Below are 25,925 nucleotides of genomic sequence, written 5' to 3'. Positions count from 1 at the left end.
GCTCACAAACTAATGACTTGAGGGGGAAAAAAAGACCCACATGGTTTCCATAGCTGCATATTGTATAAATACTTCCTGCTCTAAATCTCTCTTTTTTTCCTTATACCTACCCCGAATGTATCCTGATAGGGGCAGCTCTCAGGTGTGCTTCGTTCGGGCTCGGGGGCCGTGCCGCTTTGGCGTGACGTAGCTCGCGTCCTCCCGCTCCTCCGCGGAGCCGCCTCGGCTTCCCTAGTGCCAGGCCAACTCTCCACTGTTGTTACGGCCCAACATCTTCCAATATGCTCTTGCCATCTCCGTGGTTCCAGCCTGGGGTCAGCACTTTACCCACTCATCATGGAGGAGCTGCCAAGCAAAATGCAACTTCCCTGTTCTCTCCCGTGCAGGATTCTAATTTTTTTTTCCTTCCTCCCTGACTTTAATGTAAACTTAATTTCTACTCGAGCAGTTTTGTACTCTGCCTGTTCTGTGCATTTTTCCCCACAGAAGATCTCAAGCCTAGTGTGTCTATCTACAAAGGTGGATATTCCAGACAGCACTTGATACCTCAAGGAAAAGCAGTCTGTGCCTCTTGGCTTTCTAATCTCACTTGTGCTCTTTTAGCAGACTCCCAGTCTTGCTTTTCTTTTATGTGAATCCCAGCAGTGCCAGCAGGTTATTTACACAAGGTCCATGTGTGTGTCCCTGAGAGCAGAAGTGTATAAAAATATTTTCAGAGAGGTTTGCAAAATCTTATTCCTCTGAAGGTCCAGTCGTTGACTGGCACCGGCTACCTCACTGTGTGTGAGCAAGTTCCCAACTTTATTCCATCGAGCTGCCAGAACAAACTTGTGCAGAAGATGAGATTTTGGAAGTACCTAAGCTTTTCTTTTTGAATATCACAAAACTAGAGTGAATTGATGACACTGTGGGGCATTTTCTCTTCAACCATGTAGCCTTTGACTCTTGGATGTTACTGCATCTGTCTCCAGCAAGTAGCTTAGGAAAGGAGCTGTGGAAGGGATAAAGACAGGCAAAATACTACCCGCTTCACAAGAGAACTGTAGCTGAATATAAACCCATGGAAACACTCAGCCCTCCATGAATCATCCTGTTCTTCATAATAGTAGAATTAGGACATCATTAAAAACAACATTGCAGATGAAGTTTTCTAAAAAAGTGTTTTGTGGGTCGTTATCTCATTGTCCAGTTAGCCAAATTCTATAATATTTTGCGTGCTTGTGCATGGCTTCATTTCTTAGCTTCCCAGATCTGTTTTTTGTTTGTATGAATTACAGAATTAAATATGGAATTTTCACAAAATCTCATTATTGAGTCTGCCCTACACTTGTAGCTGGTGAATTTTAATTGCTGATGCAGATCAAATCCTAAATGTCAGTTGTGTTATTTCTTGAAATTATCTGATGTCCCCCTGGACTGTAAGAATGCAGCAGCCAGGCTGTTCTGTGGCAAAGCACAGAAACGTCGGAAACGCTTCCCTCTGGATTTGTGCTTCCCGACAGCTGCCCTGTCGGGAAGGAGGGAGCCGAGGGACACGTTACACCCAGCGTGTTCCCCAAGTGCAAGGGGGGACACAAACCGTCAGGGTGACACGGTGATTCATACGGACTTGGATACGGTTTGCAGATGTTTTTGAATATACAAAGGTGTATCCCACAGTTGAGATTTTCTCATTGTCAATGCAAATGCCAGAAAGCTTTGGGAATTTAACCATCTGGAATTTTTTCTTTTTAACTTTTGAAATTAAGGAGAGTGTCAACAAATGCCAGCATTGCATCTAATGCCAAATAAAACTATTGATGGTGTTAGCCAAGATGAGTACTACCAAGCTGCAGTGCAGTTGCATTGATAGAAATCTGCCAGTTATAGTGGGCTGGAAAAATAAATCTTCATTTTTTTTTCTTTTTTGAAATGACCTTAAGGATAAATCAGAGATTATTTTTAACTATGTGATTGCTTCTTAGAAACACTTGGTCAGCAAGAATGTCTCTTCTTGCTAATTCATCAGTGAGTGCTTTTAGGGTAAGACATGAATTGGGCATTTTTTAACCTTAAAAACTATATATATATATGTAGCATATATATGTATGCTACACACACACATATATATATACATGTATCTAAATCCTCCTTTTCCAAACTTTCCTTGAGTAAATACCTTTGTCCTCAGAGCTGCAGAGAGCAGCCAAAATGCCTCCCTGCATGAAGGGGGCAGGAAAGGCCACGATTTGGATGTTAGCAAACGCGAGTGGTGCCTCTGACAGCAACACTGTTAAATCCCACAGCTGCTTTGACCTGGGCTGATTTTGGGTGGCCTGTGTCTCACTTGTGCTACTCTTCGCAAAAGGTCATGAAAGTTATTTGCTGCTTGAAGGGGGCAAAAAAAAAGATGCCTTTTAGGAGTTGGGGCAAGAAGGGCAAGTTTTAGAGCTTCTTAAGCACTAGGGAAGAAAGAGTCTATGAGACTGTAATGGGGGCCAACAGGTGGCATCAGGGAGTCTGCGAAAGGGAACCTGTTTGATGCAAACTGAAGTTGGAGTTGAAAAGCCTAGAGCTATTTGCAGACTAGAAACATCAAGTGCAGTGTCAAAGAGCTCTAGGTGGTACTTGCAGCCCAAAGATGTCGTGCTTTTTGCACTGCGTTTTCCTTGGTGCTCAGGGGATCGTTAGTAAGTTTGGGGGAGGCTGGTCTGGATGGATAGAAGTCCCCAAAGCAGGTGAGGTGCTGCTGAGAGCCCATGTCCCGGGGAAGCGCCACGGGCCCGAGCGCGTACGGGCTCGGAGGAGGTGCCGGGCAGCTGCACTTGGCCGGGATGCGTCTGCTCTTAGTGTGTGCTGATGAAAACCGTGCAGGGTGAGAGGGGAGGAACCACATAGAGGCTCCGCTTTGCGTGGGATTGCTGCTTAAAAATGAATTGAAAAGGCTAGGGACCAGAAACTGGAATTTCAGACATGTAAATGAAAAAAAACACGTGGTGGTACTGTTAAAATGCATTAGGAGACGGTCGGCCTCCCGGTGCCCGCACCCTCTCCGGCTTGTCTGTAATGAAGTGAGTTGCCTCTCTGTAATCCCGAGTGCCTGGCGGCCTCTCTGCTGCACGGCTGCTTCAGAGAGAGGCTCTTTAGAGACTACTTCATATTACTAGACCTTGTTTTGTGCTTTAAGTTGTGTAGAATATTTACAGTGGGCCCAAGAGGGACACAAACAAAACGAAAAATACCAAGCTGACCTAATTATGGTGAGGCTTATAACTTATTTCTTAAAATCTTATTGTACTTACATATTTCAAAAGTGAAAATCCAAAGTAACGTCTGGTTCTTTACTGAAGTAGACACAGTGTTTTCCAGGGCAGTGTATTATTGGGGAGATGAGGAAAGGAGTAGCAATTTAAAGGGATTACCTCCCGACTCAGTCTTTGGAAGCAGAGGGGCGATGTTTCATTTGATATCATCGTCTTCAGGACCAGCATCTCAACAGGCTGCTGCCATCCTGCCTGTCACCGTGCAACATGTTCATCTATTGCAGGGAGAAAACTTCTTTGGTTCTGCTTACTAGGAACTTTCTTGAAAGTTATTAACCGGCAAAGTAACAGTGGTCAAAGGAATCTAACACTGCAGGAAACCTTTAATTGCTACTTTTAAATACTTTTAATAGTCTTATATTACAGCACTCGTGTTTTTCCGATGCTGCCATCAGCAGCTGCGCTGCCCCTGATGTGTGGAAATGGTTGTGAGCCTCAAGTTCAGCAAACCCTTAATCTTTCTTCCCACCCTTCATTCTCTTCCATCTTTCCAAATACAACAGGTTGCAAATATTTTCTGGCCTGGACAGAGTGATTTCCAGCCTGAACAGTGGCCAAGGGGCCGTGTTCATGTAGCCTTGTGCAATGGCTCAGGCAGGGACTGCATGGATCTTCTAAATTCCCCTTTGAGAAACTGCCTGAGCTTTTGCTATGGATTCCGAGTTTTGAGACGCTGTTCGGGCAGTGCGTTACTCACAGTGTCACCGGCCTGGTGATCCTCAGCGCGTCGGCCCCAGGCATCCCGGCGTACGGAGAGGCACCTCCGCGCTGCCCCTGCTCTGCGCCTGCAGACGCTGCGTGTGGCGTCGGGCTTGGGAGCTGCCGGGAGCAGCACTGTGACCCCGTGGCACTGTCTGGGGGCTGGTTCAGCTGCACTCCCTATCCTGTCGCGGGAGGTAAGCTGCCCAGCCCTGTCAAAAGGCAGATATGCTTTATGTTATTATGAAAGGCATAAATACACCTTAAGAAAAACAGGGGTGTGCAGCGTTCTCTCCTCTGCTGCATCTTGCAGGTTCCTCTGCAGTTGCATTTAGTGATATGTTTCTGCTGCTTCAGTGGTATTTGCAGGGGAGCTGCTTGATTGCAAAGCACTGACTTACAGTAATTTCTAGTAAAGACATCTCATCTGCAAACATCTTTCAGTGAGTGGAAAGATCTTTTCGAGTGTGATCTCCAAAACCTAAAATGTATTATAAATTTTTAAATTAAAGCACGATATTTAAAATGAAAGGATGTCTCTGTAAGCCTTAAAAGTAGACTATAAAGCCAAATAGCTACCAGCTTAGAGGTAGGTACCTGCTGGCCAGTACAGCGTAATTCTGAATCTTTAATCAAACCCTTCATCCTCTTCAGAAAAATTCTTTTGGGACTTATGGTTCAGGGGAAAAAATATAAAATAAAATAATTGGGTTAGGATTTGACCTGGGACTAAGGGTCTTTTCAGTGCAAGGCAGCAATCTAAAATACTCAGCTAGAGAAGGAGCTTGCTCAAGGGGATGGGTCTCCGTGTAGCTGCAGTGTTGGCACGTGCTGGGATGATGTGCTGGGACTTCTGAAACTGCCAGGGCTTAGGTTGCTGCTTATAAATGTAGATAGACTTCGTTCTCATTCCAGGATGGGTGTCTGATAGGTACTCAGCACAGAGCCCGGATCAGCTCTATTTTATTCTTTCTTCTTTCTCTTTTTCTTTTAAAGAGAAAATTCTCACATTTATGGTTTTCTCAATTAGTTTCTTAAAAAAAAAAAATCATCTGAAAATGCCACGTACGTGTGTGTGTGTGTGTGTGAGACTCCTGTTTTGACAGCAGTGTAAAATGAGATCCACTATGAACTGAAGGAAGGCCAGGGAGGAATAACGCAGTATGGTAGGAAATTTACCCCTTCCAGAACTAGTGTTTTATCTGAGACTTAGTTCTTTCATCCTGACTTTTGCTTAACCGTTTAGGTATCTTCAAAAAGCAAAGGCTAAAAGAATTAGACAGTCTTAGACAATGATGAATTGCGTGAGTCCATTCTATTAGTGTTCAAGCTGTCTCTTTTCAAAGACATACATTTTACTACATACAGCATTATTTATGGAATGAGAGCTACCATACTATATTCTTTGATGCTAAAGCCTTTCCCACTTTTAATCAAACTCTTCTTTTTTTTTTTAAACACTGAGCTGATTACTTCCTAATAGGACTTTACTAAATGCTTAAGATTTGACTGCAGTTTTTGCATACCGGGCTTTCCAAAAAGCAGCTCGTGTTGCCTGCAGGCCGCTGCTGACGTGGTTCTTGCTAGATAGGTTTTGAAGTGCTTTTTCATTTTGTTTTGTTTAGGCCTTCACAGTGATCCGAATTGCTAATTCGTTAGTGGAGACAGGGAGGCAAGCAGGAGGTCACCTTTTCTGTCAGGGCTTTTAAAAAGATGCCCAAGCTTAAAATAGATTTGTGTAGGTTTTTAAGTTTGCAGAGGCAGGATTCTGTTTGGGAAATGCTCTAGCATTTGGAGAAATAGCAGTTCCGAATATCAAACTTCCTGTAGAGTTGGTCTCTCTTAAATCTAGACTGTTTTTGCTTGCAACTTTTCTTTTGGAAGGTAGCCGTGGAAACCTTGGGAAAGGCTTATGCTTATGTTAGTGTAATTTGCTCTGCACAGCTGATCAACTCTGAGCTCACAGTACATTATTTGGACGGCCTTGCTTTCCTTACTGATTTGACTCAACAGATGCATTGTCAGGTATATGAGAAATCACAAGGTTCCCAATTCCTGAAAAATAAAATAGCTGTGTTTGAGAGATCAATATTGTATTTAGGATCAATATTGACAATTCCAGCTATTTGCTTTGACCTGTCTTAAAATAGAGTTTAGGGTTTACGTTTCTGTGGTTTGACAGATGTGCAGTGTTAGTTGTAAAGATTTATTTTTTTTTTACTTTTTTTTTTTTTGGTGGGAGAGAGGGGAGGAATGGGGTATCTTCAGCATGGCATTTTTTCAAACATTTTTCATGTGCTTAGGTGCATCCAAGCAGAAGTCAAGTTCCCTGCAGGTAGCAGATAAGGACCTACTGCCACCTTTTCACCCATACCAGCCTTTGGAGTGCATAGTAGAAGAGACTGAAGGCAAGCTGAATGAACTTGGACAGAGAATTAGTGCTATTGAAAAAGCACAACTTAAATCATTGGAATTAATTCAAGGTGAACCTTTAAATAAAGATAAGATTGAAGAACTTAAAAAGAACAGAGAAGAACAAGTACAGAAGAAGAAGAAAATATTGAAGGAGCTGCAGAAGGTGGAAAGGCAGTTGCAGATGAAAACCCAACAGCAGTTTACCAAAGAATATTTGGAGACCAAAGGTCAGACAGACACAGCACTTCCCCTGCAACAGCAGTGCCCACTCACAGGGGTCTTCCCAGAAGTGGAAGCTGATAAGGGTCTGCCAGAGGATAACTTTTCAGGGTTACCTCAGGTTGACACAATCTTGTCTAAAGATGACGAGCAACAACAGTCTCCACCACCTGCTGAACAAATAGAGTTTGTCCCCATCCAGCCTTTGCCAACTCCGCAATGTAATTTTTCTGGTAATTTAGGTTATAATGGGACAGAGTCTCTTGAACTGCAGAAAGCATTAGGTAATCAGCAGAATGTAGGACAGCAGCAGCAAATTGCTGGGCAGGGGCTGTTAGTTCAAGAACCAGACGGATTAATGGTTGCCACTCCAGCACAGACGCTTACCGACACTCTTGATGACCTAATAGCAGGTGGGTTGAGAAATATACCTATTTTTTGCATTAATTTGTGTGCTCAGTTTTCCCTTTCTCTCCTTCCCTCCAAAAACATCTTGGGGTTTTCCAGTTTGGGAATACTTGCTTAAGAGTAAAATTCCTCATTAGTGCTATTAATCCTAACAGGCACTTCCAATTCTAACATGAGACTTTAAAAACAAACAAACAAAAGTCTTTCCAAAGTGCAGAACTTCCTGTCCTGAAGACGTGCTTTACCCCCTGTGCCCTCATCTTTTTTTTTTTCTATGCTTCTTTTGAAAGCCTAATCATGAGTGATTAGAAGTGGCCATTAGGAAACACCCTCCCCCCCCTAAAAAAAAATTACAATTTTTTCTTCTTTGATAGGATTTTACATATGGGCTTATTACCTCAGTGAATTTCCTTAGTGTTGTAGCCACCTCTAGAAAATTCCAAAATATTGGCACTTGTGTTGACAAATGTATCTGGCTCCGTTCTGCTGGAAGTGCTGCTACACTTTAAACCCACCTGGAATCTGTGCCAAACAATGTAGTTCTTCAGTGCCTCCCTGTAATGGCTTGTGTTTTCAGAATACCTTCTAGACCGTGGATGTTGAACAGGAGTAACTGCTTCTCAGCTGTAACATGTGGCCAAAATGTGTCCTGTTGTGTGGATGAAAGCACATCCAAACCTCCTTGCTTTGCTGATAACTGCATGAAGATACAAGCGGGGTCGGGCAGGCCCTCTTGTGCAAAGCGGTGTCATTTCTGTTGAGTTTCTTTTCACCTGTTTCAGGAGGATTTCTGCTGGATGTATGCAGGATATAACCACTGTTGTTTCAGGCTGTGCCTATTTAGCCTGTAGCTTTTTAAAATTATTACTTTTTATTATTTTGTATTTTAACTGTGTTTCTCGATTCTCTGCTTCTGTCTGTGCCTCCTCCTTTATTTTCTTGTCTTTTTTCCTCCTCTCTGTGGTCGCTTCCCTGTCCTCTGAAGTTCCCCTCGTGCTTTTGGAAATGTGGAATAAGACTTTTTTGCTAACGATTCCCAGGAATGGTCAGGATGGCAGCTCACTGGAGCGAGGCTCGTACAAACCACGGCTGACTGCAACTTTGCAGTTTTCCCGGGAGATCTCAGTAGGTGAAATAGTTGGGCTCTGTTATGTTGGCTCCCTTCATCTCTACAATTTCCCTGGAATTTCCTTTAGTGATACCGGCTTAGTTCCCTTTTGTATTTTCTGGTATGGTGTCGTTCATCCACAGCTCTCAGGCGTCCTTAGGAATATTCAGCTATCTTTACAACAGAAATGCAGTTAGATGATTATTAAACGCCACTACATGAGATTTGGTGCTTGAGCATACGAGGAGGAAAATTGGGAGGTGCGAGGGCAAAGCAAGGGCCAAATCTTTGGAGTAGTTGTTAACAACTTGCTTGGCACAAGCCCATGTAGCATGCAGGCTTTAATAGTTAGCATGTTATATTTGAAATATTCAGTGCACCCCTTGCTCTTGAGCTTTATAGTCTTTAGCAAAAATTATTAGAGAGAAAAGTGTTTGCAGTCAGCCGAGCGCAGCAGCGGGAACTGGGGCTCCTGGTGCTGCTTCAGCGATCTCCCCCCGGCCTCGAGCTGAGCCCGGCAGCGAGACCCGGGCAAAACCCGCCTGGTCCCTCCACGTCGTGGCAGAAAACAGAGGAAATGCCCCATTCTGGGGGATGGGGGAGAGCTGAAAGCAAGCAGGAACTCCTCTTTATATTCAAATCCTTTGAAGAGAGATGTTTTAAATATGGTCTTTGACTATGAATACTTGTATTTGGCAGTTTTCCTGTTTTGCAACTCGCTAAAGGCAGTTTTTTAAGAAATGAGGTTTCCTCATTTCAAAATCCATAGAAATTGCATAATGTAAAATTATGCAGAAATTATGCAGAAACAACAGAGAGGCAACTAAATGTATTTTCACCCGTTTAAGGGGCTACCGCAAAAGGGAATTTACTTCAGTTGCTTTACTGAAATGTATTTTCTTCTGAAATTCTTATTTGAATTCTGTGTTTCTGTATTTGAATTCGTGTTTCACTTTTCTAAATCTCTTCCAATAGCTTGTAGTATTTCGCTTAATCAATTGATTTATTTTTTAAGATTCCAGACTTTGATAAAAGCAACCCCTTTGTAAATCATAATCCTCAATCTAAAATTTGTGGAGGTTTCAAAATGAACTGTAAAGGCACCTCACTTGGTTTACTCTGGACTCCTTGATCTGTGCTTAAAATGGGCTTATATTTAATGTGCAAATTTGCCCATTAGTCCTCAATTTTGTAGAGATATTTTAGAAAAAAAAAAACCCAAAAATCTTCCAACAACCCTTTTTTTAGAACTCCCATGACTCTCTTTTAAAAGATGTACTTTGTTGTTGTTCTTGCCAGTGGAAGTGCAGAAGCAGGAAGCTCTGCAGGGCTTCAGGTGGCGCTGGCTGCAGGCAGGAGGACGGCAGGGTTCCCCAAAACCTCAGCTCGTTGGTTTGCTGGCTGATTCGGCTGTATTAAAGCAAAAACGCTGCCATTGGCTCCTGGTTGTTTCTTTGGATTTGTAGCATATTAGAATCAAAATTATACTGTGGTCCTTTACTCTTCGAACGGGTTATTAGTGTAAATATAAGGGCAAATAATAGAATCTTTTGTGTCATGGCTTTGGATGAGAACAAGGCTGTCAAAGCTGATTTTCATTGGCTCCTACAAATTTGGTTTCCTGAAGCACTTGTGTTGCATAGTTGAAGCTTCTTTCGGTTCACACTCTCCATCTCCGCATTGGAGCTTCCTTGCTGCTTTTAAGATACTCAGGATGAGGATTTTGTCTCTATTTTGGAATATTTTTATTCCTGCTTGTTCTGCTTGGCTGATGCTTTCAGGATAGGAGGTAGCATTTCTGCACGCTTCTGTCTGAGACTGCCAGGACTTAAACATGACCTTCCAATCCCTCTTTTTAGGGTGAGTGTTTGGAGCAATGCTGCTCACTAGGATCATCTGGAGCGAGAAATGCTCGTTTATAAACTGAGGAGCAGCTGCTCATGCACAGAGGCCTGCACACAGCAACGTGTTGGTTAAAAGTTGCATGGTCCCACATCCTTCATCAAAAAGCGAAGACCTAAAAGGTGCAGAGCAGAATGGTTGCTTGGTCACAAATAGGATTAGTTGTTTTTGTCCTGAAAATATCTAGTGATGAAAGATAAAACCGAAATACAGTCATGCATATACATGCTCGCAGCGTAACAATTTTTATGTAAAATCATTTTCAGACTGCAGCTGCGATATCCTGCAGAAGCCTTTGCTCAAGCAGAAGCTTGAGCAATAGCTTGGGAGTTACATGTAGATAAATTTGCCAGGTTCTTGCACCCATTTATTTCTATTCATGTCTCCAGTGATATTTTTTCATGCATTTGGGAAGTAGTCATCCACATCTTTGGAGATTTGCCTTAAACTTTACCCTGATCTTAAGGAAAATCCCTGGGAAAAAATGCGAGTTGTTTATAAAGTTGGGAAACAGAATTCTTTTTAGTTTGTCATTTAAAGTTCACATTTAGTGTAGATTGTGTGTATGTGGGGGGATATTCTTTTGTTATTATTATTTTGAGAGTCTTCTGAATATTTAAGTCTACAGAAGTATTCCCAAAGCTGTGTCAAAAATAAGTATATTCTAATGATTTATGGTGCTCTTTGCAAAAATTGGACAGGTTGTGAGTCAGTGCTGGGCTATGGGTTTGGCCTTGGTAACCCTTCTGGTGAAAGGACAACGGTGTGTTCAGTAGGAGGTGACTCTGTTTTGAAAACTGATGCACCAAGTTGATTTTTTTGTGTGTCATTGTCAACCTTGTTTATCTGCTTGTCTGTACCATGTGATTTATTCACCTAGTTTTATCTAGTTTAGGTAAAATTTGTGTCACATTGGACCAAATCCTGCAAATTTCCTCAAAGGGCGCTTGAACTTCCAGATTTCAAACCAAATTATCCAGCCCTCAAGGTGGCCTGAGAGCTTCAGAAATGCACCAATACCATTAAAATAAGTGTGATAAAGAACTTTTTTTTTGAAAGCCAAAGGAGGAGCTGTTTTGATGTGGTGGTACCCGCAGAACATCTGTGCTCCTTCACGTGCTGATGTGCACCTTGGTTTTCTCTCTGCCCCATCTCAGATGGTGACGTTGCAGCATAGCTAAAGATTCTGAGAGTCCCCCGAACTGCGTGAGCTGGTGAGGTTTAAATAAAATAAAAGTAGTGGGTGGAATCTGGAGGAGAAGTAGTCCATGCAGCTCCGGAGCCCCTGTCCCGCCCCGCTGCAGCGCCTGGAGCGCCGGCGTGCCAGGGAATACGCCGTGCCGGCTGGGGCTGCTGCAGACGCCCTTTGCCAAGCAGCAGCGCCTTGAAAGCAGGCCTGGGGTTTCCAGCCAAATTGCCGAGCTCGTTCCCAGGCACTTCTCACAGGGGCTCTGGATGAGCCGCGTTCCCCTCGCGGCGGGGAGGCACCGGCGGGATTGCACGCGTCGCTCCTCCCGGAGCGCGTTCGGGCACGAGGACGGCACCGTCTCCAGCGGCAGTTGTGCCGGATGAGCCGCCGACTCCTTTCGTCGTCTTCCAGCCCGCAGGCGGCCGTGGTCCATGGTCCGGCCGGTGCCACCGCCCCTGGTTTCCTTTTCTGGAGATCTTCCAAACCCGCTTGGACGCAGCCCTGTGCCACGTGCTCTAGGTGACCCTGCGCGTGCAGGGGGTTGGACTAGATGACCTCGAGAGGTCCCTTCCAACTTTAAGCGTTCCACGATTCTGTGATTCCTGCTTTTTCACCTAGCGAGAGCGGCTTTGTGCAGCTTTGTGGGCGCAGGGCACAGGTTGTAACGACGTTGCCACCGGGCCAGCTTTTGAGCTTGCCTGCCCTGCTAAGGAAGTAAAACGACCCTTAAAACAGGCACTGAGTACCTAAGATCAGAATATTACATTGTGGCACTGCTAGTTCCTAGATTGTATTTAAAACCAGAGGTTGGATTATTGTTAAGTACCCCGTTTAGCTGTATTTCTCCTCGCTTTGGTGTGCTCTCTGCCCCGGACGTGACTGCTATTGTGCAAGTGCTTTAACACATATTCCCCTATTTCAAGCACCTGATGAAAATCTAAAGCATTCGAGAAAAATGCTGTGACATATTCAGTCAGGGCTGTAAAATATAGGGAATGTAGAAGCTTTGCTGAATCTGTAAATGTGGCATTAAATATATTCCATTAAGGAAAAGTAGCTTAAAATAGCTGAGTCTATCTTTGTTCACTTTCTGCTGCTTTATATGTATGTAGCATGCGCATCTATATAGATACAGACAGATACAGATATATTTAATAATAATGTATAGCTGTAGGATGTGAAATCATCAAGCCAATATCTTTCTTAGGAGGGACTAATTTGATTGTAAGTGAAATCAGTTATTAACAGGGCAATTTGCTGTCTTGTATTTTGGAAGGAATAATCATTAGAAATCCACTTAGTGCTTTGCACTTTAGTGATTTGAGCAAGAAAAGAAGTGCATTATATTAATTAGTTCTCATGCTGAGACATGTAAGTGGTGATACGGAGTAAGCAGATGAGATGTGGGAGCTGTTATGGTAGAAACTTCTAGAACTAACCTGACCTGTTCATGTAGCTTATGAATGAAGCAAAAGTCAAGTCTGTTTGTATCCAAGGATAACAACGTGCTCTTGTTTTAATGCAGTAGCCAGGTTTTAATGCACCCAGGGAAATGCTGGGCATTAAATAGGCTTTTACAAAGTGCAGCTACAAAGGGCCGTCTCTAGGGTCTGTCTCCACCTCCCCAGGCTGTTCTGAGCCCTGTCTTGACCCATCCTTGCTCCAACCCGTTTTCCCTTTTTCACACTTACGCTGTCATATAAGTGTAGGCTTAATCAGTGATGTTGCCTCATATTGAGGCTTTTCCTAAGAGTTTTCCAGATACACGGTTTTCCTCTGAGGAGTTACGGGTGTGTAAGTTTAGTGATACCTCCAATGTCAGATTGTTTAATTGCAGCTATTGGGAGGATTTCACAAAACTTTATGTTCACATGCTGATCTGCACATGTCTTATCCTTTATCTCCCCATTTGAAACACTAGAACAAAAGCAAAATATTGCCACTATTTATTTCTTAACCTACACTTGTTAGTGTTTTCCATCAAGGGCTTATTTTGGGAATATTGCAGAAACACACACACACTTCTGGCTCAATCAGAGCTAATTAAATGTTATTTTTAACAGGATCAGTAAGTGTAGAAATTTGGCCTTTTCTCTGAAAACTGTCTGTCCCCTAGGGCTTTTGCATGAGCCTGGCTCGCCACCATAGGGAAATGAGGGAACTCGGTGCCCAATTCCCTTAGCAAACGGTGTCAGGAACTTCTGTGGGAGTTGAGGGCCCTCGATTCGTGTGGGTTCCCTTCCAATCCTTTCCCTGTGCTGGAGCCAGGCCGTGGTCCTGGCCCTGCAGGACATGTGTCTCCAGGGTGGTTGTTCTGCTTCCTTTTGGCTTTCTCGGCCTTCACATGTAAAGCCAATTCAGTAAAATCTAATTTTCAGTCATCAAGTTCTGCTTGAAATGTTTAAATACAGACTCACTACTCAATTGCTTGTGTAGGTAAACTGAGGCCTATCTTCATGATGGAATTTTGCAGCTCTTTTTTTGAACAGCTCTGTTCACAGTAAATTTTAGGGAGCGTGAACAATTGCTCAGTTTTCATGTTTCTGTTGATCACCACTTCCTGCCTGTTTCTCTTCCACCCTTCATGGGTTGCTTTGAATCTGAGATGCAATAAAAGAGTAAGTGGCTGTTCCTCTTCCTCTGAAACCTTTCTATGGAAACTTAGTATGCACTAACCTTTGCGTGAAGTACTTGGAGTTCCCCACTGGTGCTTTATATTGGAACATTAGGATTGCATTTTAATTCTGCTTGCTTAGAGTGAGCATATAGCTGAAAGCTAACAGTGATGGTTTCACTTTTAAAAGGATAACTAATATCATAATCTTCATAATGTTTACAAACTAATAAAATTATTTTCCTAACCTTAAGCTTGGAGATACTTTCATTATTTACCTGCAGGAAGGATTCTTTGTGCGAGTTACTAACTCATTTGTTTTTTTAGCAGTGCTTTTTTTGTTCCCCTTACCCTACCCTGTGTAATATTCATACACGTTGTAAGACTAAATCTTTAACAAATAAATCGGGAATTGCGAAGAGGGCGTTAATAATCCGGTGTTGCTTTTCAGCTGTGAATAGCAGAGTGCCCAGCGGCTCGGCCGGCTCCTCGCACGCTGCGGAATCGCCCCCGCTGGAGCCCTGTCCCCAGGCGCCGAGCGCCGTGGCACCGCAGGCCGTGCTCCCCATGTACCCCTCGGTGGACATCGATGCGCACGTGAGTACTTCCTCTTCAGCACTGAATGCGCTCCCTTCGCTTCCCTCTGGAAGCGCGGGGAGAATTAATTTAGTGCTGTGCTTAGAATTTTTTTGCTTAGAATATTTTGGAATTGCTGAACATCCATTTCTTTTTCTTCCCAACCGTGAAGACTGAAAGTAATCACGACACGGCTCTGACGCTGGCGTGTGCAGGCGGTCACGAAGAACTTGTATCCGTTCTGATAGCACGTGGTGCCAATATTGAACACAGAGACAAGAAGGGTAAGCTCACATGGTGAAACAGTTCGACCTTAATGCACAGTGTGACGCAGCAAGTTTCAAACAGTTGTTTAGCTTCCCTTGCTTCAGAAAGTGATGAGCATGCAGAAAAGTAATACTGCCTTTTTCCACTTCATGGAGATACGTTGATTATAAAAAGCAAGTGATATTGCCTGGCTTTCCAGCTTCATTTTTAAAAGGAAATGTGTCTGTCTGAGCAGCCTTAATCTTAATAAGATTTGTTGAAATATGGACTACTTCACCCTATGATACACAAAAGATTTTGGCTCTCTACATAGAGTGGCTAATTGGTGGAAATCTCAAATCTTGATTGACAAAACTAGCAGAGTAATTTCTTGGGCTGCGTATCATGTCTTTCACAGTAGTTAAATTTGGCAAAAAAAAAAAAAAAAAAAAAAAAAACCTCTAGAGCCAAGATTCTACCATTGGAAGTTGCACAATGCAGGTGTGTTAATTTTGTTAACTGTTACGAGTTTTATAAAAGAGGAATTAATTAGAAAAACTGTGAAATCAGGATAATTTATGGTAAATGAACTTGAGCATTTCAGCCAGTGAGTAGCTCTGTGTTTCTCCAGGTTGCTTTTAATTCCATCTTCTCTTCCATTAGGTTTTACGCCTTTGATTCTGGCTGCAACTGCTGGACATGTTGGTGTAGTGGAAATCCTTTTAGACAAGGGTGGGGATATAGAAGCCCAGTCTGAGCGCACGAAGGACACTCCGCTCTCCCTGGCCTGCTCCGGCGGACGCCAAGAGGTACAGACGGACGTCAGACTGTGTTCGAATGTTTGAATTGTTTTTTTTTTTAAAACTTAGGATATTTTTCGTGGTAGATTAAAACATCTTTTTTTCAAGAAGGCTTCTAAACTGCATAAATGTAGCTTTAGCCTTTTAAGGCTAGTGTTTTAGCCTTTTTTTTTCTCCTCCCAAGAGAAAAGACTGTATGTGTGTATATATAAAATACACACACGTACAGACATATATTTAAAAAATATTTAAATACACACATGCACTTTTTTACATTTATAATTCCTACACATTATTATTTATATTATATATATTTTTATATAATATACATTAATATATTATAATATATTGTTATTATATTTATACATATTATAATAAATGTGTATAAATATACATTTATAATGAAAAAAAAACTGTTTATGAAACACTTGCTTTATGCATCCAGAGCTGACACAGCCAGTGCAGGCACCCAGTGAGGGCAGTCAGAATTTTGTGTATGCATTGCAGTGGTAATATGCAGGGCTGACAGATGCAGATCCACTGTGGACATGCCCTGTATTATAAAGGCAAATTATATTATTCCGTTAGGGGATTTCAGTTTTTTATCAGCGTAATTGTGGGGGGTTTGTTCTGTTATGTGTTGGGGTTTTTTGGTTTTTATGACAAAGAAGAGAGTGATAAAGTTGGGAATTTTTAGGGATTCAAGTATTTAAAATTGGAAGATACCTGCTTTGAGTTTGGAGTTGCAGATCTTTTGTGGTACAAGTGCTACACACAGCCCTTGATAACTTAGTAAGTTAAATAATTATTTCTAAAAGTACTACATGAACGATGGAGGATCTCCTGGAAAAAATCAACATAACAACAAAGTATACAGAGGTAGAAGCAGATACTGGTTGTTTAGGTGGAATATAGGGATGTTGTCCAAGTATGCAGGGATGACACTAGGAAAGCCAAGGCCCACCCAGAATTTATTCTGTCAGGGTATGTCAAGGGCAACAGGAAGGGCTTCTATAAATACAACCATAACAGAAGAATGAGTAGGGGAAAAGTGGGCCTGCTGCTGAGTGGGTCAGGGCCTTTGGTGGCAAAGAACACAGAAAGGACAGAGCTACTTCTTCCTGTCAGTCTTTACTAGAAAAATTGGCGCTCAGGAATCCCAGGCCCTGGAGAGCAGGGAGGAGATACATCCCTGGGTAGAGGGGGAGCAGATTAGAGACCTCTTAAAAGAAACTGGCTGTGCACAAGTTCATGGGCCCTGCTGGGATGGGCCCACACATGCTGAGGGAGCTGGCCAGTGTCGGTGCAAGGCCTCACTGGGGGCATCTTTGAAAGGCTACAGTAATCAGGAGAGGTGCCTGGAGCCTGCAAGAACGCGCATGTCATGGTGGGCTTGAGAAGGCAAAGCAGGAGGACCTAGGGAACTGCAGGCCCATGAGCCTCACCTCCGCCTCCGGCAAGGTGATGAGGCAGCTCGGACAAAAGAAGGTGGTTGGGATCAGTGACCATGGGTCGGAAGGGGAAATTCTGCTTAACCAACCTCATAGCCTTTGGCAGGGGGTAGGACGGCTGGGTAGGTGAAGGGGAGAGCAGTGACTGTTGTCTGCCTTGGCTTAAGGCTTTTGGGACTGTCTCCCCTGATGTCCTCATAGGCAAGTTGAGGTCTTGGGCAAGTGTAGAGGCAAGAGCAGGGTCCTGCATCCAGACCCCATGAGCCAGTACGGGCTGGAGGCTGCTCTAGCAGAGAGCAGCTCTGCAGAGAAGAGCCTGGGAGTCCTGGGGGACACCAGCTTGATCACGAAATGGCAACGTGCCCCTGTGGCAAAGGAGGCCTCCTGCGCTGCATCGGCAAGAGTGTTGGCAGCAGGTAGAGAGGTGCCGCTTCCCCTGTGCTGCACCCGGCGAGCGGTGCTGGGTCCTGGGCCGGTCCTGGACTGCCCAGGAGAACAGGGTTCCAGAGCTGCTGCAGGGAAGCAGCATCTTCCTTCAGACCCGCAGGCCGCGAAGAGGGCGCTCGGCCTGCAGGAGGCAGCGGCAGCCTCCTCGGTGCCAGGGATGGGGTGAGAGGCAGTGGGCACAAACAGAATCACAGGAAGCTCTGCCGAACTGGGGAAAATCCATTTTCCTGTGAAGGTGACAAAGGACTGGAACAGATTGCCCAGGGAGGTGATGGAGTCTGCGTTCCTGGAAACCCTCCAAGCTGCCTGGACAGGGTCCTGAGCAACGTGCGTGAGCAGGGCGTTTGGACTAGATGATCTGGAGGTCCCGCCCAGCTGCAGTTGTTCTGTGATATTTAAGTCCGCTTGTGTTTCGTTTTTTTCTTTGTTTGTTTCTTTGTTTTCTGCTTGTGCCAGTGTCCACCTTTTATATTTCTGGCTTAGCAACTTGTGGAGGAGCTATTTATTTTTTCTAGCTTAAAATCAATCAGTGAAGTGCAGTGTGACACGTTTTGATTCTTCCTCCCCCTCCTCCTCCCCCCTTCTATTTTTCTTGAGGAAACTTCTGCTCAGTGGACAGAAGTCCTTCCTCTCGCTGCTTTGGTTGCTGTCAGTTGGTCTGTGTATTGGGTTGGAAAGCCTGTAACACAGATGGTCAAACTTGGCTCAAGAATTCTGTGAATTAAAAGTGTGGGAGTTGCTGCAAGAGATGCTCAAACAGCGCGAGACATATGGAAGTGGGACATATCCCCCCTTTTTCTAACTTACATTCACAGGAGGAGCTTCACTTTAAAGCCTTGCAATTTTCATTAGGTAAAATAATCTTTTTGGAAGACAAGTGCTACTACAACCCACGCATATGAGCTGGTGAAAAGATTGGTCGCTATTCCTCATAGCGCATACGCAAAGTTTCTACAGGAAAACTGATACTCTCTTTGCTTAGCTACTGACCATGTGCTGGAAGGCATGGTCACCTCCAGTTCCTGGATAATACCTGTGGCCAGAACATGTCTTTTAACACCCATGCCGTCTTTTCAGGTTGTTGATCTGCTGTTGGCCCGAGGAGCAAATAAAGAACATAGGAATGTGTCCGACTATACACCGTTAAGCCTTGCTGCGTCTGGTGGATATGTCAATATCATCAAGATCCTCCTCAATGCTGGAGCAGAAATTAATTCAAGGTAGCGTAACCTGTGCATCAGATTAACTGCAGTGTAGGACAGAAATTGTGTTGTTGGCTGTATAATGAAATACACACTGTAGGCTTTAGTGCTTTCAGGCCTTCTTGCAGCCTTGCTGCATTGTTCCTGTTCCCCTTTGTGTTCGCACTAACTTAATCAGCAGCTTTAGCTGCTTTCTAGCTGCCACGGGCGAACTTCTTTTCTCTCGTATCTAAATTTAAAGTGACAATATGATTTGCTAGCCTATTCTTTCCCTCTGTTTTTACCACCATTCTGTGATCTGGAAGTCCAACACTTTTCCAGTAGAGCTAAAAGGAACCAGCCAAAGCTCACAAGGCAGCTCCGTGTGTTAGAATATTTCTCATTCACTAAGAAAAACAAAATTATTTGACTGAGTCTCTTAAATGCCCTCTTTATTCATTGTAGAAAAGCTAGCATTTGTTCTAAACCCAGAAGTTAGTACTCTGGCTGTATCTCAGGACACTTTTCTTACTCAGGTACAGCCTTGCCTTTTAACATAAGTTGCTTAAAGTGTGTTCAGCCCTCTGAACTTGTAAAAGCTGAAATATTTGTTTCTGGTATATAAATTGCATTTTTCCTACTGCATGTAGTTACTTTGGTGGTTTCTGGTGATCAGCTCAGAATTGCTAGTGCTTTAGATGTCTACATTTGTGTATGGTGTATGTTTTTTTTCTGGCTTAAAGCATTTTGTTCTTCTTGGATATGCTTTTATTTTTTACAGAGCATTCCCCAGTTCTGGGAATTGTAGTTTTTCTTTCTTTCTCTCTAGGACTGGGAGCAAGCTAGGTATTTCTCCTCTGATGTTGGCTGCTATGAATGGCCACGTGCCTGCAGTGAAGCTGTTGCTTGACATGGGGTCCGATATTAATGCCCAGATCGAGACCAATCGCAACACAGCCCTCACGCTGGCCTGTTTCCAGGGCCGAGCAGAGGTGGTCAGTCTGCTTCTGGACAGGAAGGCCAACGTGGAACACAGGGCTAAGGTAAGCATGGATGACCGCCTCTTACGACTTGTTTTTGCCAGTGCATTTTTCCAAGAGTTTTCCTTTTGTTTGTTTTCTTCTTAAGGTGTTGGAACACTTCTCCTTGCTAGTGGAAACCAAAGTGTTTCATTAAAAACCTGCTTGTCCCTATTGATGTGCAAGTTTCAAGGTTGTGCCTAACAGTTTGTAGTGCTGGCGATGGTGCATATGTTACTTAATCTACTACCCAATTGGAGAATTAGAGGGCTTGTTAAATGTTCCCAAGTAAGCCTTTTAAAAAATATATAAATAGCAATGATGACCATTCACCATGTTGGGGGAGGATTGACTAAGCCTCCTGAAAATGAAAATGGAATTTGTCTTGGTTGACTCTTGCTCAGCAGCGCCAAGAAGCTTTTCAGGGTTAAGGATGACATTAACAGAACAAATAGGTGTATACATATTTATATGTGAATTCAAGACTAGGAAGAAGAGCAAAGTACTTTTACATCAATTGTCGGATACAGCAGACTGCCTCATCCACATCAACACAGGGAGTGTGTTCAAACCCTGGTCTGTTAGATGAAAACTGTAGTGTTAACATAGAAGCCACGACTTCAATACTGTGACGTCCTGGACCTCTGAAATGCTCCACAGGTCCCATCCTTTGGTATTCTGGGCCTCGCCATAAGACAAGCTAGTGTAGAGAGCCAGCCTCATTTCTCCAGCACAGAGGAATTTTTTGCTAACTGCTAATGCTGCTGAAATAATTTCTATGTCCATCTACCCTGCCTGCTTTTCTTGTGACTGCAGAACAAGGGATATGGATAAAAGCCAGCTCTCAAGTGGTGAGTTGGACGCGTTAGCAGCTAATATAAGTTTATTGAATGATCTGGCCTACCCACGAGGTTGGTTGCAGGTAGCCTCGGTGCTACGGGAGGCTGCAGTGTTTCTAAAGCCAGGCTTTGGGCTGTTTTTGTAGAAACACTTGTGTCTGCATCTGGATCTGTACTTCCATTTTAGAGATTCTTTGTAAACTCTTTGTTGTTCAGACTGGTCACTGGTAGTACCTTGTTGTCAGTTTAGGCTGGCGTAAATCAAAGTCCAAGAGGATTTTTTTTTCTTTTTCCCTGAGAAAGGTGCTTTAAGTTTGACTCTTAAAGTAAACATAAACAGTTAAATAAAAAACTGGCTTGCATGTGTACAAATCTTAATGCTTTGTCCAAAGTTACTTGTACAGAATTCACAATGCGCAACTCGCTCTTTTTGCACAGACTGGTCTTACACCTCTGATGGAAGCTGCTTCAGGAGGATATGCAGAGGTTGGAAGAGTTCTCCTTGATAAAGGAGCAGATGTTAATGCTCCACCTGTGCCTTCCTCAAGAGATACAGCTTTAACAATTGCAGCAGATAAGGGTCACTACAAGTTCTGTGAGCTCCTGATTAACCGGTAAGTTATTTCTTCTCAACAGTAGCATGCCTGTGCCCTAGCTGTATTTCCTGTGCTCACGATGCCCTTTTTTGCTTTGTGGTGTACATCTGAGAGCAAAGAGAATAGGAGCTTTGGAAGTAGGGCCTAATATCTGCTTCCTATGCCAATATTAGCCTGGAGTATCATGCAGCTCCACTGTGCCTGAAGCTAAGCAGACGGCTGGGACCAGAGGCAGAGTCTGGCTGGGCTGTGTAGTAGTTCAGCAATCCCTCTGTGAGCACTGCTCTGCTGTTTCTTGTGGAGCAGCTCCAGAGCTATTGCAGGGTATCCCTGTGTGCCCCTAAAATCTCAAGGGGCTTCTTTGTGTTATGGATGGTCATAAAACTAAAGATTAGTTAAACTCTTTGTTAGCTAGTTGGCTAACTGATGCAGAAGACTGAGTTAGATGCGTGTTCATTGCTATGAAGTGAGAACAGGAGAGATTTAAACGGACTTGGTTTTATTATGATGTCACTTGAAAAGCAGGGGCAAAATCTTTACATCTGAATGCTAGATATCACTGGTTGGAATTGCATGTTCAGCTATAGCCTGATGTTGCATGCTCTGATTTCCTGATTTTCTGATCTTGACCCTGTTTGCCAATGCCACTGCAGAGGGGCACACATCGACGTTCGTAACAAGAAGGGGAACACGCCGCTGTGGCTGGCAGCCAACGGGGGGCACTACGACGTCGTGCAGCTGCTCGTGCAGGCAGGAGCGGACGTGGACGCGGCCGACAACCGCAAGATCACCCCTCTGATGTCTGCGTTTCGCAAGGTAGGGGAACAGCCTGAGTGCTGACCGTTTGCACGACACAATTTCTAATTTGGTTTTTATATTAAATGCTTAGTTTTGGAAGAATCAGATATGACACACTAGAATTACTTTTTTGATAAAATGGCTGTTTTAAGGTAATCATCTACAGATCTCAGACCCTCCCTAGAGGAGAGCAAATGATGCACCACAAAGATCTGTGTTTTGAGAGGTGAAAAGCTTCGTTCTGTAAAAACACATTAACTTTATCTCTAGTTATGCAGTGTCCAAATCCTTTCACTGGTCTAGCTCTCGATATTATCATATTTCCCTCTAAATTCTCCTCTAAGGTGAGTATGGGTGACAGGCAGGGTGTAGAGAGAGCCTCATGTCCTAGCATTAAAAACACCAAGAAGTGACAGTGCCCTCAGGCATGGTTTGGTCCCTGTACCTTAAAATAATATATGTTTGTGAGACTCTGTCTTTGCTGCCAGTGTATCCCACAGTAAACACTCAGTCAGCACTAAGCAAACTAATCACTTCTCATCCCCCAAAGTGTTTTTGCAGAAACATTGTTGCTTGTTTCTAGTTTTTGCACTGAAATAACAGATAGCAAACTTGTGTTTTAATGTTGAGTAATAGCAGTTGCATACAAAAGAGATTTGAATTTTCTTTGCAGGGTCATGTGAAAGTAGTTCAGTTCCTGGTGAAAGAAGTAAACCAGTTTCCTTCAGACATTGAATGCATGCGGTACATAGCAACTATAACTGACAAGGTACGTGAACTCTGAGAAGAGATGCAGCCCACTCTTTCTATTAAAAATAAACACGTGAAAATCTTAAATATTCAAAACTGGATGTTCATGTTTAGGTACTCAGTTCTCTGTCTTTTCTAGGGTTTAGTGTTTAGGATTCAGTTTTGCATCTTACTGTATTGGAAGTAGCTGTATGTTTTGGAATACAGGGAAATCAATCTCATGTCTGTAGAGCAAGCCTTAGTCCTTAATTTCAGTGTTACAGATGTTTTAGTAAGGAAAGTTTGCCTTCCAGGACCTGTTGAAAAAGTGTCACCAGTGTGTGGAGACGATAGTGAAAGCTAAAGACCAGCAGGCTGCAGAGGCGAACAAGAATGCAACGATCCTGCTGAAGGAGCTAGACCTGGAAAAAGTGAGTGGAAAGTTGCTGTTGTAGTGTAGTGCTTTAAAGTATATCTAAATCCATAGGCTATATTGATGTTTCTGTTTGTTGGGCAGTAGTCTTCATGCTGTTACTGTATTCGCTTTCGTTCATCTAATATATAAAAAAGTATGCTGAGGATGACAAATTGGATCAAACTCTGGCCATTAGCCATTCCGCTGTCCTGTCTAGGAAAGCTTCGATTTGGACTTGGTGATGATTACCTTAGGTTGTAGCATTACTTTGAGCACAGAAAATAGGTCTGACTAAGAGAGATCTCCAGTCTCAGTTGTTTGATATGTTGGGATGCTTTGTCCTGTGATCGGTTTTACAAAGAAAAACCTACAAGTTGCCAGGTGAGCTAAATGGAATTGAACAAGTAGTAGGAAAATCAGCTTGTCCTTCCCTGAGATGCTGACAAGTCTCCCTGAATAATTATGAAAGTCCTTGAGCATTCTTAATGGGACTGCTAAATGGAGGAATTTGTATAATAATTTAATAAAGACAGAAGTTTTAGCCAGGTTTTCATTTTGTTAACTTGTTAAACACCACTCAGTTGATAAGCAAAACTGTGGTATAGCAGAATTGTCACGACTTACTCCTCATACTGAAAACAAGTCTTTAAAATGCTACCTGTGTTCATTCTGCAAAATACAAAACAAAGTAAACTTGAATGAAAACAAAATAAACTCAAGTGAAAACAAAGTAAGCTTTGTTACAGACATAATGATGAAGTTATTAAATAATTCTGATAATGGACTGAAATAATGAGAGGTTTTTGCTGCTTTCTGGTCAAAATATATATTTACAATATCTCTTTTGTTCTCGTCGTATTCTGTTGTCATTCCGGAGAAGTTTTGGGGACCAGATGGTCCCATTTTTCTGTAACATCTGTCCAGTTTTTGTGTAATGATTCAATATGTGACAAAGTCATCCTTGTTCATCCTGCTCTCTTCTCCTTCCTCCCTTCCCCCAGATTCCTGGAGAAGATCTGAATTATAGGTATAACTTGGTCTTTGTTTGTGGAAAATGTTTAAGTATGGATGTTTTTCTCCTACATAGTCGAGAGAGGAGAGCAGGAAACAAGCTCTTGCAGCTAAACGGGAGAAGAGAAAGGAAAAGAGAAAGAAGAAGAAAGAGGAACAAAAAAGAAAACAAGAAGAGGATGAAGAAAACAAGCCTAAAGAAACTCTAGAGCTGCAGGAAGATGATGATGAAGAGGAGAATGATGATGAAGGTAAAGAGCATAACACTTTCATGAGAAAAATGGTTGTGGTGTTGCACTCTTCTTTTGCTCCCCTCTTCCCCATTTTTGAAAGCTTTTCTGATATTCTGATGTAGTTACACAGTTGCTGTCCTAATTCTTCCCCCTGCAGTCAGAAACTTGGGTGTTCAGCTGTCAGTGTTGCAGTTAAAACTGCCTTGTTCACTTTCGATCCCCCATTTTCCAAGCAAAACTGTCCTGTTCTTGGATGATTTATGGCTGAATCTGATGCTAGTAGTCTGACAGCTGAACAAAGAGTGTAACTTGAACTCTATAGTGTCTTCATTCGGAGGCACTGATTTTCATATTCTGTGATTCTGACTAGACACCAACTGCTTTTCTTTCAGTGGAACAAGAAGTTCCTATAGAGCCACCAAGTGCAACCACTACAACTACGATTGGAATCTCTGCAACATCGACTACTTTCACAAATGCCTTTGGGAAGAAGAGAGCTAATGTGGTGACTACACCCAGCACAAACAGGAAAAATAAGAAAAATAAAACGAAAGAGACTCCTCAGAACATGCAGATAATTTTGCCAGATCAGCATATATCTCTAGCGCAGCAAAAAGCAGATAAAAATAAAATAAATGGAGAGCCAAGAGGTGGTGGTGCAGGTGGGAATAGTGATTCAGATAACTTGGATAGCACAGATTGCAATAGTGAAAGTAGCAGTGGAGGTAAAAGCCAAGAGTTGAACTTCACCATGGATACCAATTCCTCTGGTGAGAGGCGCTATGCCTCCTTGCTTATCCCTGCTCAGGAAGAGAAAACGAGCGCGTCAGCTGCAAAAACCCCAACGCGGTGAGAATGCAGTCTTGTTTCCCTGTCTTCCTGTGTGTGTGCATGCGTGTGTGTGTGTGTATATATATACATTTTTTTAAATCTTAAATTTTACACCAGCTTCTATAGTCCCAGAATCTTGAAAGATTCCTTTATTTGCATAGCTATTAAATAGTACTGATAATTTTATTGAATGCACCCATTTTAATAAGATAAGATTTTGGGTATTGTTGGCACCTTTAATACTACCTTAGCAAAACATTCAGCTTTATCTCCGAGCTGCCTAAGTACTTGTATCTAGTCAATTATACTAGAAAAGATTTTAAAGCGAACGTGGTGGGAATTCTGAAGTAAATACCAATTTTGTAATCTGTTTACAGAAGTAGTTTGATTACCTTATGATTGTTGTGTGGTTTTATCATAATTCATTTATGTATCTCTTTGTTTTAAGGAGGGAAGAGGTTGATGACTCTGAGCATTTTGCCTGTCAGGTTGATGGCCAGTTTGATCTAGCCTTGTCCAGCCAGAGGTGAGAGTCAAAAGAACTCAATGACTGTACAGCAGCTGTGTGAAATGAGCTTGGAAGATCATTCACTTCCTAATGAAGAAGCTAATACCCATTATGACATTGGTTTCTGAGTGGGAAATATGTAGATATGGGATCAAAAAGGGCAGGAAGCAACAGGGAGGGGCAATCACCAAACTTCCTGAGCCAGTTGGGTGCGAGTGTGGGGAGCCGCGTTCTGATCTGTTCTAGGGCCTCTCCAAGCCTCCCCCACCAGCTTAAAATAGGGTGTCAAAAGAGGAGACTCATCTGCCCTTGTGGTGGGGTAGTAAGAGGGGGGGACTCTGGATTATCTTCAGGAATGTTAGAAGTCAGGTGCTATCCGTGTTTCATTT

At 43.0% G+C, this 25,925-nt stretch overlaps 1 protein-coding gene across 8 annotated transcripts in view; it reads left to right on the top strand.

Annotated features, from left to right (window-relative positions):
- Positions 1-25,925, top strand: part of ANKHD1 (ankyrin repeat and KH domain containing 1) — a 117,471-nt gene that overhangs the window by 68,989 nt on the left and 22,557 nt on the right. For 6 of the 8 annotated variants that reach the window (XM_088522663.1, XM_088522661.1, XM_088522660.1 and 3 more), the window contains 13 exons: positions 6,305-7,048; positions 14,308-14,453; positions 14,605-14,716; positions 15,342-15,487; positions 18,454-18,596; positions 19,387-19,600; positions 20,854-21,029; positions 21,665-21,827; positions 22,483-22,578; positions 22,853-22,969; positions 24,041-24,215; positions 24,590-25,046; positions 25,477-25,554. In XM_088522663.1, coding sequence (XP_088378789.1) covers positions 6,305-7,048; positions 14,308-14,453; positions 14,605-14,716; positions 15,342-15,487; positions 18,454-18,596; positions 19,387-19,600; positions 20,854-21,029; positions 21,665-21,827; positions 22,483-22,578; positions 22,853-22,969; positions 24,041-24,215; positions 24,590-25,046; positions 25,477-25,554 — 2,767 coding nt within the window. The remainder of the gene's footprint in view (positions 1-6,304; positions 7,049-14,307; positions 14,454-14,604; positions 14,717-15,341; positions 15,488-18,453; positions 18,597-19,386; positions 19,601-20,853; positions 21,030-21,664; positions 21,828-22,482; positions 22,579-22,852; positions 22,970-24,040; positions 24,216-24,589; positions 25,047-25,476; positions 25,555-25,925) is intronic. The other 2 variants (XM_088522665.1, XM_088522664.1) reach the window with 1 other exon arrangement.

This window comes from Tinamus guttatus, unplaced genomic scaffold (assembly GCF_059628265.1).
Source record: "Tinamus guttatus ecotype Peru unplaced genomic scaffold, ASM5962826v1 Tinamus_guttatus_pri_ptg000155l, whole genome shotgun sequence".
Lineage (NCBI taxonomy): Eukaryota > Metazoa > Chordata > Aves > Tinamiformes > Tinamidae > Tinamus > Tinamus guttatus.
Note: the sequence above shows the minus strand (reverse complement) of the source record. Positions and strands in the feature narration are given on the sequence as shown.